Consider the following 12844-nt stretch of genomic DNA (forward strand, 5'->3'; position numbering starts at 1 on the left):
TGTGGATGGTGCGAGCAAAGGCAACCCTGGGCCCAGTGGAGGGGGAGGGATTATTCGCAATCAAGATGGTAATTTAATTATGGCCTTCGCAAATTTTTATGGTCACTGTACCAATAGTGAAGCGGAAATGAGAGCATTGATGGATGGATTGCGCCAGTGTGCTAGGCTGGGGTTGGTGGGATGCCAAGTGAGCTCGGACTCTAAGGCTATAGTGCAGGTGGTTACCACGAAAAGATGTGAGATTTGGAACTGTTGGTATTGGTTCGAAGAGGTGTTACAGTTGGTGGATACTCTTCAAGCTTCGGTGGATTTCTCTTTCAGAGAGAGTAATAGAGCTGCAAATTTCCTTGCAAATTGGGCTTGTGGCAGCCAGGTAAATTCGGTTTTTGAGTCTCAAGGGGATTTACCCGCGAGTTTGCGACGCATAATTAGGGAGGACAAGGCTGGGCTCCCAATTTTTCGCTTCTAAGGTAAATCCCTGGTGTTTGCTATGTTGTAAGCGTGGGACCCTATGGAGTGTTGAGAGAGCTTAGTCTTCTCTGGGTTTGGGGTAAGGCAGACTATGTCCCCCACATGTATTTGCTTAGCTTGATTTTAATAAAAGCCTAGGGGCCAGCCCGGGTCCCAAAGAATATTCGGGGTAAAAAAAAATATAAAAAATAAAAATAAATAAAAAATAAACTGATCCAATTTCGATTTTTGAAATAGTAGTGCATTCAAGTGATGCAGGTAAATCTCCACATGCCCCTAAGTTGTATTTACTATTGAATGATCAAATCCTTCAATAGTTTCTAGGTAGGGACTACTCTAGCTCCATGAATCCTATATGAGATGTTTCCAATCAAAGTTCATAAACCTATTAACAAAAAACATATGCATCAAGAAAGTATAAGAGAAAACCAACTTCACAGGAACTGGCATGGCAATATTCCTTAAACTTCCTTTACAAGGTTCGATCCGTGCATCTTTTGATAAGACTAAGTCAAGGAGGATCCATTACGTGGCTTGTCACTCTATTTGTAGGTCAAGAGCAGAGGATGGTTTAGGAAAAAAAAATGGATTTAAGTTATAAATGGGGTTGGTATTTTAAAACAAATCTGATGGGTGGTCTCACAAAAGGAGTCTTTATGGATGAAGTAGGTGAATCACGGATATTTGAGAGGGGATTCTATTTCAACAACAAAACCAGCCCAGGACACTTCTTGGGTGTCGAGGAAGATCATCAAGCTTCGGGACCATGCAAGACCATTTACTCGGCACATAGTTGAAAATGGCCTTATTACTAAGTTTTGGTTAGATCCTTGGCACTCCAATGGGGTTCTAGTGCTTACCTATGATGATCGTATTCAGTATGATGCTGGATCAGACAAGCTTGTAATGGTTCAATTCGCTTCATTCTCAAGGAGGATGGGTGGGTCCTTGGCTCCACTTCCTCAGTGGACCTTTTACGAGTATGGGATTAGTTGAGCAGTATTGATAGACTTTTAGTTAGACGTCTTCGAACTTCTCTATGTAGAAAGGTAGCTCTTTATAATGGGTAGTTTTCCTCTAAATCGGCATAGGAGCTTCATAGGGGTTGCAGGAACAGGTAGATCAACGACTAAATCTAGGGATGGTAGGGAGGAATCCAAGCTAGTAGGGGAGGCGGGCTTAGATGGTGAAGCAGCGGTGATGAGAGGGGATGGTCGGCCGTTAAAGGGTGGGGTAATGTTATGTGTAATAGTCCCACATCGTTCCCATAAGGGATTGGATGTGGGCAGATATAATATTGGGTTCCCTCCCCTTGTACAACGGTTTATGAGGGTAAGATCTTCCAATCTTAACATTATCAGTTGGGGTGTTGGGGAATTTTGTATGGTGGGTTGGGAAAGCCATGAGCGGAGCAGGTGGTGGTCCAAGTAAAGAGGGTGCAGGTTTAGGGGTTTGTTCGATTAGGATAGAATTTGTTTGATTATTAGGACATCAATAACCACGATGTCTAGAGCTATAACCCAAGAATGTAACTAGCTTATACATTGTGGAGACATTGTGTGGGAGTAGAGTAGGCAGTTGATTGATGAGGAAGACTGCGGTATCAAAGGCAAATTGTCAGTATTGTTTTGGAACATGGGCATGAGACATAAGAGCAAGACCCGTTTCTACTATGTGTCGAAGACGACGCTCAACCGAACCATTCTGTTCATCGATATGAAGGCAAGAGAACCTATGCTCAATGCCATTAGTTTCCAAGTAGGTGGAGACATTGCGATATTCCCCACCCCAATCGCTATGAAAGCGTTTGATTTTGCAATAAAAAAGGTTAACAAGATTCTTAAACTTACAAAAGTTGGAAACACGTCAACTTTTTTGAGGGGGAAAAGTCTCATATACTTTGTAAAGTCATCTAAATAGTTAACATAATACCGGTGGCCTTCGGTAGATACAATTGGTTAAGGTCCCCAGACGGGGTTTTGTAAACCTATGCTCAGCCCTTTTGAATGGCAGTTATATGGCTTTTTCCTTATTGGTAGACACTACAAATTGCAAATCAGATTGAGAAGAGACAAGTAATTTAAAATTAGACAAAATATTGCAAACAAAATGAAGAGATGGATGACCTAAACGGTTGTGCCACTGATGTAGAGGTGCACGTTTGACAATGAAATTTGTATTTAAATTATTTCCTTCTATAAAACAACATATGGTTTGAATGTGATTCTTCCTTTGTGGTGTCGTGCATTCAAAATCAGAAAAATTCCATGATGCGTTATACAACAATGGTGCTACTACCAAAATTTTCTCGATAGTATATCATGGAGAATATCTCATTGCTTCCGTGAAGTGAATGTGGTGGCAGATTCTTTAGCTAAACAAGTTTCAATTTCAAAATCTTATACTCAAGGGATGGTTCCACTTGCTTTTATTAAAGAAGACATTTGTTGGGATATGCAGAAGAGACCTCGGTATAGGTTTTAGTGATCCATTTTGTGGATTTTGGGTGCTTTAGTTTTGGATCTCTTTGTTTGTTGATGACCATGCCGAAGGTAGACTAGAGATCAAACTTGTTGTGTCTCTTTTATTTTGTCGTTCTGGTATGCTTGGACATGAACCCTGAAATATATTCTTCTTATTTTTAATATACTTTTACTGACCTTTAGAAAAAAGAAAAAAAAAATTGTATGGCAGAGGATTTTATGCCTTAGATTGCTCCCTAACATGCCAGAAAGCGTTGTATCTAAACTTTTGGAGCTGGTCCCTTAGAGAGTGATATGATTTAAATCTGTAATGCTAAAATAAAATAATCCAAGGTAGTAGATGATCTTTTTTCCTTGTCTTTCAGCTTAAGAGAAGGGCTTCAAAGCTTTCCAGAGTCTAGTGGTTGAAAGTTGAAATTTCTATAATTTTGGAGTTGGTTCCTTGGTGGTATTTTTAAAAATTTTATTAATAAAACAAAAAATCCCATATGTAGGATACACTTTTTTCTTTTCCATGTTTTTTAAGATTTGGAATGAGGGTTTCAAAGATTAGCGGTGTTTAGAAAATGCCTATGATGGACGGTTTTCCTCATAGAAGAAGAACCATTGGCGTGACTAGCGAGAAGTATGGTCAAACAAGAGGAAACCCGCCTTGCTCTGACAAAACATGGCCCAAGAGAGAAGGTAACAGGTTAAAGGAAATCCACGTGTCAACTAATAAGGGAACAAGAACAACAACTTATGTACTTATACAAGGACATGATCCGGATGAGAGAGATAGTTAATAAACTGATAATAACGAACTGATTTCACTATGTACAATTGAAAACAAACAACAAAACTAAGTAGGAAAACTATACAAAACAAGGGGGAAATAATCAAATTCCCACTTGGAATTTCCATCTGTGTGCCACCTCTGAGAGTGATCTTCTAGAGGACCCTTCTTCACTTAACACCTTAGCAGCTGCGTCCTTGAGCATTGTCATCTGCTTTTGTATGCTCTTTCCTTCGTCCCCTTCCAGTAAGCACTTCACCACCCTAGCAATCTCCACTCTCCCCACTATCCCATTCTTTTCAACTCTGGGTCTCAAAGCTACCTTCAAATCCTCAACTAATGATATTGCATTCATCTTTTGTTTTGCATGAAGTGGCCATGCAATCAATGGTACACCATGAACCACACTCTCTAAGGTTGAGTTCCAACCACAATGGGTGACCAACCCTCCGGTAGAGACATGGTTAAGCACTTGTATTTGAGGAGCCCATGAGGGTACCACCAAACCCCTTCTTTTGGTCCTCTCTAAGAAGCCCTTTGGCAAGAAAGTCAAAGGGTCTTCTCCAGTGCTTTGGACACCTAAATAGGTAGTATTTGGGCTCTTGACAACCCATAAGAATCTTTGCCCACTAAGTTCCAATCCCAATGCCAATTCATTAAGTTGCTCCCGTGAGATGGCACCACCGCTCCCAAATGAAACAAATAAGACAGAACCAATAGGTTGATTGTTCAACCACCTAAGGCACCCAAAAATATCAGCTCCATTATCCCTCGAACCATCTTGTGTGAGTGGCCCTATTGGGTAAATAGGTGGCACACTTGGGTCTCCACTTTCCTTCAAAGCCTTAATAGCGCCGGCTTCCATCTCGGTGAAACTATTTAATAGGATACCATCAGCCAATTTGAAACGCTTGGACTGGTATAAAGTCCATGTATATACCTTACTCTGTCTATCTTGGAGTGGGTCCATTAAATCTGTTCCATGAATTGGCACACATCCGGGTAATTTCACTGGTTCAGGTAGTTCTCTATATTCGCAAGAGTTCAACTCATCAAGTTTGGGCAAATGGAGGACCAATGACAACACCATGGCCGTGGAAGGGAAGAAGATGTAAGAAGGAAGATTGAATTGCCTAGCCACATCAATTGCATCGGTGCCAAAGAGATCAACAACCAAGGCAGCGATGGGAGTTGTGGAAGTTAAAAGCTTTAGAGCGTCATGTAGGGAAGGGAGGGAACGGAGAATGGTGAGATAGATACAAGTTTCAACTTTTGTATCCTTGGAGAGATCATCAAGGTTAACAGGTGAGAGAAAGAGGGTATCGATGCAGTTGGGGAGGGTATCCAGGATTTCTTTCTGAGCTTTGATTGGAGAACCTTCAATAGTTGGGATTGTAAATGTGATGTTGAAATCATGGTGGAGAACAAATCGCTTAGCAAACTCAACAAGGGGGATGAGATGACCCATACCTGGAGCATGTAGAATGACAATGTGTGGTGTTTGCTTTGCTTCTTTCATGGTGCCTATCTATGCTTTCTGTAGGATTGGAAGGCAAAGAGAAATTGGAGAAGCACTTCTAAGCTTATGAGTTTGTGTGAGAGAGATGTATTTTGGAGGGAGGGATGAAGAACAAGGAATGTGAGATGGGGCTATATATGGATTGGTCCAGCTCTCCCAGTCCTTTATTTATTATTATTTTTTTAAAGACATATAGTGATTGTCTAATATAAGCTTTTTCTTGGGTAATCATTTACACGAGTATAATTATCCAATTAATTATTTATGGGGTCTTCCTCGCGGCACAAGAAACTTTCTGGAGCATTGCGACTCCAATTTTAATTATAGGGAGAGTTGGAAAAAATTAAAAATCATTTAATTCAAATAGCCAACTGGCCCTCATATGGTTACATGTGAAATTTCTCTTCGGACGACACACTCTTCCCCTTCTTTGGTTTATTTTATTTAATTTATTTATTTATTTATTTATCTATCTTGGAGCGTGTGGATGACACACTTCTCCCATTTGTTTTAATTGTTATTTTTATAAAGTAAATTATTATCATTATTCATTTTAATTAAATTCAACAATGCACGCACCCAAGTCCCAAGGCACCTATAATCTGTTTTAGTGTTGAATTCTTTGGATTTGGATACCGTAACCATAAAGAAATATGTAATAAGGCTATTAGAGGTCTTGAAGAGCTTACCAGAAATTTTAGTTGGCACGGAGGGGACCATTGAAATCCCTTCGTGTCCTTGTGAGGGTACTAATAAATTACTAATGGGTGATCAAGACTTTCGAAGTTTCGATCGAATAGCTTACCGAAATTTTGTATTGGCTCACTAGACAGTTCCATAGTGGTGACGTTTGGTGATGCCACTTTGAATAATGCGTTAGTCTTAAAACTGTTCAACACCACCCCCCCCCCCCAAAAAAAAAAAAAAAATCTTGAAACTGTGAAGTCCAAATCTCATATAACCATCAGTGATCTATTTGTGATGCAGATATTCTAGTCAGGAAGGTCCTGTCGATTGAGTGTTCGACGATTTGACCATTATCCTCTCCGTGGCTGAGAGAGCTGTGTAACTACTCTCCCTGGTGTCCTTCACACTCTTTTGAATAAAAATATCTTTTACCCAAAAACCCAAAATGTACTGGAATTGATAAATCCAACCTAGAGATCGAATACATCAAATGTGATAAATATGCAATTACATGTAATGATATATATATATATATATATATATATATATATATATTTGAATGGTATATGTGTAAGGTATATAGATATTCCTAAACTTTCCCCCTTAAACACAATGTGGGAGAGTCGAGATCAGCTTGAGTTTGAAAACCAGAATACTGAAGCATTCTAGAAAGATAATAGAAGCTTCCTCTGTGGTTGCATGAGTTCTGCACGTATAAATTTTTTTTTTTTTTTTGGGTACAATGAGATCAATCCTTGAGTTGGCAGTTGGCACTGCCCCCACTGCTCAAGTGGTGATGGATGATGATCATGACTTTAGAAGTTTAGAATAGCTTACAAGAAATTAGTTGTCACGGGCCCACTACAAAGTGTGATAGTGATGAGGTTTGGTGATGCTACTGTGACTGCATCATTCCTGAATCTATCCAAAATGTGAGTAAATGATACGTATATACTGGATTTGATAATCTAGTAGTTATCTAAAGGGTAAATTACACGTTACCTCTTGGTTTTCAAACGAAACTCAGATCACCCCTTGGTTTAGAATACGGACATCATCACTTAACAACATAAAACTAACGGTAGGGACTAATTTATCATATTGGGTTCTAAACCAAGGGATAATTTGAGTTTTTTCAAAAACCAGGGGTGATTTGAGTTTTGTTTCAAAATCATAGGGTGATGTGTGATTTACCCTTATCTGAAATATGATAATTACTAGAGCCCCAACAACTCCATATTTTCAAAATTAAATATGCAGTTGAGTCAGATGATTTGGATCCTGTATTATCATCCCACCATTAATTAAACTATCATTTAGATATTCTAAAAACAACAAAGCTTTGTCCCTCGATATCTATCATGGTTAATTTTAGGGATCAAGATCGGATCGACATGATCGCACGATCTAGTCCTTGATTTCAATCCAAGGCCCATCTCGTATCAGGGGATCGGTATGGATCAAAGATAAAAAGGTTTTTAAAAAAATCCCGTTTATAAAATGGAAAGCAAGGGTAAATCTTTTGATCCAGACTGATATGGAGTGATTTGTATCAGTATCAGCTGAGACGAATCTTGTATCCTTTACCGATTTCTAAAATGATGCCTATTGAGATAAATAGCAGACAAATGTCTTGTTTGTAGATTAATTACTTTAGTTTCCCCGAACTACCAAATAAAGTAAAGGAGACAGACATTCTAGGAACGATTTTAAACTTGGAATCGGGGTTGAATCGGTCACTGTTGATTCTAATTCGAATTGGATTATGAATGGTCATAATGGATCCCAAAAATTCTAGAATCAGCATGTCAAATTTTAAAGCAGAATCGGGATCGGTCAAGGCCAATTTCGATTCAAATAAGCAATTTTACAAGTCTGATTCCGATTTCTGAAAATAGTGCATTCTCGTGATGCAAGTAACTCACAATTAGACCTTGAAGTCCTGCTTAATTTGCTCCATTCACTTTCAAGAGAAGGAAGGGGAAGACGAGAAGGCTAGCACTTCTCAAGAACCCCCTTTTAAATACTCGAAGAGCAAGAGCAACAAAACTAATGATCAATATCCTTAATAGCATTCCAGCAAAGACAACAGTTTGGAATACTGATATCCTTAGGGAGAGAAACTCCTGAGTGGGCAAGATGCAAGTAAAAGCCTACCAAGAGATAAAGCTATGCCTCAGGATGTGATGACTGAATCATATGACATTCCATCAAAGAGCAGTAGTACCTTTGGTTTTCATTAGCTAACTCCCAAGCAAAGACAAAGGTGAAGTACTTGGAGTAGGAGGGCGTCCACTAAACATAATCCCCACTACCACAAGGACTTTTGGAGACTGAATGCAACTAGTTCCAAGGTAAGGGCTGAAGAAGTTGGGGCCGGGGGGGAGGGGGGGCAGTTCCTACAAACCATCAATGAGAATAGAGGAGACAAGAACCATGTGACTAGAGCCCGCATCATATCTAATCCTCTCACCAAAGACACGAAGGAAAACCACTTTAATGCCAGTTATCAAGCCATAACCTGGTTAAAGAGCTATCATCGATCATGCATTTAATCTTATTTGATGCAATATTCTGGAGCTTAAGGAGCTTCCTCAAAGTCCATGAAGCATCAACAAGACAGTAGACTGTCCAAATGAAATCTGACTTGAGGTACCTAGAGTATACTCAAATAACCCAAATACTATCCTTCTTCTCTGCAATCCTCCACAGAAGCTTCAAGAGGCCAACTTTATTGACTTCTTTAAACCTTCTTAGAAAAAGTCCCCCCCCCTTCTTTGGAAGGTAGACAGAAGCCCAATTGATACTACGTAAGAATCTCTTGTTATCGCTCCCTTTCCAAAGGAATTCATAAGAGCCTCAATCTTCCGGATCATCGAGTTCGGAATCCCATAAACACCAGTTCAGTATCTCTAACCAACTCCAACCTACTAGAAAAGGAAAGAAGCTTACTCTTCCATAATTGAAGCCTTTTCTTGAGCCTGTCCGGAATAGATGAGTAGTGATGCTCAGAGAACCTAAAAACATAAGAGGGAGACTTAGATAAGAAATGGACAATTGACCAAGCTCGCGGCCCACTAGATCCCTAAGGATCTCTTTAATATCAATTGGCTTACCAGAGATGGAGAACAAGATTTTTGGGGATTTAAGGCCAATCCAAACAAGTTTGCAAATAAGCTTAAGGCGTTTGAAACAACAGATAAAGATATCTCAGAGAATCTAGAGAAAATGAAGACATCATCAACATAGGTTTAAATGTTGGTATTGTATTTGTTACAGCTTGGCATATTTTAACCCGAATCCGAATGTAGGTCCAGAACCCGAGGTCGTAGCACCGTGTTCGTTATGGAATGTAGGTTGGGTATTCGAGCGAATAGAAGAAGAAGATGGAATCCATGCCGCAATTCGACGTCTGCCAATAAAACGACAGATACCTCCCCCGTGCAGTTGTGAGATCCACACGCAAATTTACAACTCGTGGTAAGGAACCCCAACCTCGTATTAGGTGTTTTTGGTTTTATAAATATGTCCGTGTGGGCCCGCTTGTGGAACACTTTGACTTTTGGATGTTCCGACACGGAGAAAACAAAAAAAAAGAATTCTCAGGTTGATGCACTAGTTGATTGCCGCATCAACCAAAGAATCGTACCTTCGTGGATTTTTGCTCTTGGAAGTGCGGGACCCAATGTTTTGGATCAGGGATCTCGCCGCCGCACCCCGAATATTGGATTGGAATATTTACCCTAACATTCTAGGATCCATGGGGCCCACAAAATCCAAATACCTGCGCAGGGGTCGGTTTATTACATAAATAAACAAAATCTCACAAAAGACAAAATTTATGAATTAGTATTGATTTTGGATTATGTAGGATATTAAGTTATTTAATTATGTAATATGGTTTAATATGTAAATGGCACCTAACAAAGTAAACTGACACCTAACCAAATTAAGTAAAAGTATTAAATCGTAAACTGACACCTAACTAGCTTATTCTTCAGATACTTAAACCGTCTTTAATATAAAAATCAACCTAAACAATCTAATGGGACACGTTACACTACTCTAACTAATTAAAAGAAAAAACAAAAACAAAAACACTAACATCTATCAACATTCCACTAACCGATTTAAGGTTAACAAAAGGGAATTAAAACTTATCTAAAACTATTTCATCATCTACCCATAGGAGTGAAACAAAGAAGTAGAGAAAAAAAAAAAAAAAAAAAAAGGGAAGAAGAAGAAGAAAGGGTGCCGGATTGGGGAGGAGTGCTAACTCAAGGTAAAATTCTCACTTCCTCACTCTTCTCTAATTAATCATAATGGATCCTACTAAACCCATGATGATTAGGAATAAACCATGTCCTTTCAATTTTTGTAGTTTACGAAATTGATTTTGATTTATGGAATTAGAAGCTTAAACTCATATATGTATAACCCTAGCTCTTTGCTAACCTAGGTACTAACCTATTCACAGTTCTAGGGATTGAATTAAAATAATTGATGCATATTCGGCCACATAGAACTGTTTTATCCAAGAACTGATCCATGAAACTGCCGTTATGGCTGTACCCACCTTCAAAACCCCGATTTTTTCATACAAATCGACCCTAACATGGTCTCGTTCATAGTAATGATCACGCAACAACATCCATGATCAATTGAATGTGGATTCAGCCCGAAACCCCCATTAGACATTCTATTTTCTTCATTTTTGGGACTGCTGTGCATCTCTGGTCGATGTCCCAATTGACTGGTTCATCAACCAGAGAATAACTATATCAATTTTTTGAACACTGTCATCTCAGGTTGGTGTCCCGGTTAACTGTCTCATCAACCTGAGATGCCATTTCACTCGTGAACACATCCTAGACCTTACCTAACCCTACCACGAGGTAACCCTAGGACCCCACACAAGTTCGTGACACTTTCTAACACCGGATATGGTTAAACATTCATAGGACGTTACCGTTCGTTTGACAAGTCACGCCGACCACCGACGTCGAACGAAACCCAACATCACGATCATAACAAGGAAAGTGGGATAGGCTTTGATTGTTTTAGGAATGTTTAATTTCATTCTTAAATACAATTGTCTATAGTTATTTGCATATTTAAATTCCAGTTTTACATGTGATAATTATTGTTCTGTTAGTTGTAATTTATGAACATGAACAATGTATTGTGAAATATGCTTTGTGAATATTTGTGTTAGAATAGACGTCGTAGTCGGCTTGGAAACGAGTGGTATGATGTGACGTAGTATGGGATGCGGGAGCACTGTACACCTCGTACGATGCCATTTAGAAGCATATGACTAGGGATGTCAATTCCTTAATGCTACAACCCTTACTAACAGGGGTACAGGTGTTGGGGATCATAGCCCTTTGTCCCGAGGAGTACATGCCGGGGTGGGGTCCAGGGTATGATTATCAGGGGTCTACCCACCGGAAGGTATACCGTACCGACGACCGATGTGGGCCCCATACAACAATTGAGGTACGTCTCAGGAAAATGGGAAGGAACTGAGATCGTTACCCGAGTTGTTGGCGTGGCATTAACCTAGTGACTTAGGCATTGCTTGTTAAATGTAAAATTAGGTTTAAAATTAATCCATGCATGTAGGATTTATTGTTATACCCGCACCCCAGGAGTATAATTAATTATTAATTCTTCCCCGTGACGTGTAGTTATCACTGCCACGTATGCCGGTGAGTTGTTCTCACTGGTGGTCAAACCCAGCTATATTGACCATAGTACGAGGTTGCCTGTGGAAACTAGTCGGGACCACGGAGGTTGCACCTTGACGTGTCAGGGGTAAGTAGTTGACCAAATTTTGTTGTGTGCTTACTGCCCTCTCAAAGCCCTCGAAGTGTGGTCCAAAGGCCCTGACCTCTTATGGTGGGAACCACCTTCCTAACTCGCATCGGAGGCAAGGTTACTCGGCTGCCTCCGACCCGCATCCAATGCCGCTAACAAGGACCCTTGTGGGTGAGACCCCGTGGCTAAGGTGCTATTGGTGCCCTGCCATGTTTGACCCTACCCAAATAGACCCTAGGTTACACTTATGAGGCCTTATCCAAATAGGCCAATAAATGTGAAGTCTATATGAGAGAGAGGGGTAAGACTATTCCTTAGTCTTTCTTTTTTCTTTCTCTTTCCTAACCTAATCGTGAAAGGAGAGGAGAGCTTTGAAGAGAGGAGGAGAAGGAAGGGAAGAAGAAGAAGGAAACGGCTGCTGGGTTTGGAGCTTTAAAGAGGGCACCTCGTGTGTACCTCAAACCAGGTAAGCCAAGTGCCCTTTTCCCCCATTTTTCTCTCTTCCCCCTTGCTCGTTTGAGCTTGGGTGGTTCGTTGGTTGCAGCCCCAAGATGGGGATTTCTTTTTGGAAACCCAAAGGGTTAGCTCGAGCCATGTGTAGTTTCCCCTTGTAGGATGCTATCCCATTTTCATTACAATCCTATAAAGACCTCTAGTTTGACCTCTTGCTGAATCTATTTGATTCTAAAGCTTCAACCACCAAAGAAAACCCCAAATCTGGATTTTTGAGCTTTTGATCCTTTAAACCCCCTTAAATCTTTGAATGTTGGGTGTTTCTAAGACCCAAATAGACTCCAAGACACCCCTCCCTAGTCCCTTGAGGCTTAGAGAACCAAATGGGACAACCCTGGGCTTTTAAAGACCTTGAAATCACACTTGGGTTGCATCGGAGGCAAGACTGCGTGAGTCCGATGTTTGCCTCCGATGTGTCCCGAGCTCGCAGGAAGGTCGGAGGCAAGGTCGAGGCAGCTCGCCGAGTCCGACGTTGCCTCCGATGCAGTTTTTAAGGCTTATAACTTATGTAAATGGTGGGGTTTCTCTATGAGGCCTCCCCTACACTCTCTCACACTCTTATTCACTTCCATAGGT

At 40.3% G+C, this 12844-nt stretch overlaps 1 protein-coding gene across 1 annotated transcript; it reads right to left on the reverse strand.

Annotated features, from left to right (window-relative positions):
• Nucleotides 1-3832: 3832 nt before the first annotated feature.
• On the reverse strand, nucleotides 3833-5248 carry LOC122665992 (hydroquinone glucosyltransferase-like). Its single transcript, XM_043862109.1, has one exon. It carries the CDS (start codon nucleotides 5246-5248, stop codon nucleotides 3833-3835), a length of 1416 nt encoding a protein of 471 aa, XP_043718044.1.
• Nucleotides 5249-12844: the final 7596 nt, after the last annotated feature.

This window comes from Telopea speciosissima, chromosome 6 (assembly GCF_018873765.1).
Source record: "Telopea speciosissima isolate NSW1024214 ecotype Mountain lineage chromosome 6, Tspe_v1, whole genome shotgun sequence".
NCBI classification, from domain to species: domain Eukaryota; kingdom Viridiplantae; phylum Streptophyta; class Magnoliopsida; order Proteales; family Proteaceae; genus Telopea; species Telopea speciosissima.

Bases quoted from the DNA above. Each gene is read 5' to 3' on its own strand.
- LOC122665992 (XM_043862109.1), bottom strand. From the start codon at position 5,248: ATGAAAGAAGCAAAGCAAACACCACACATTGTCATTCTACATGCTCCA.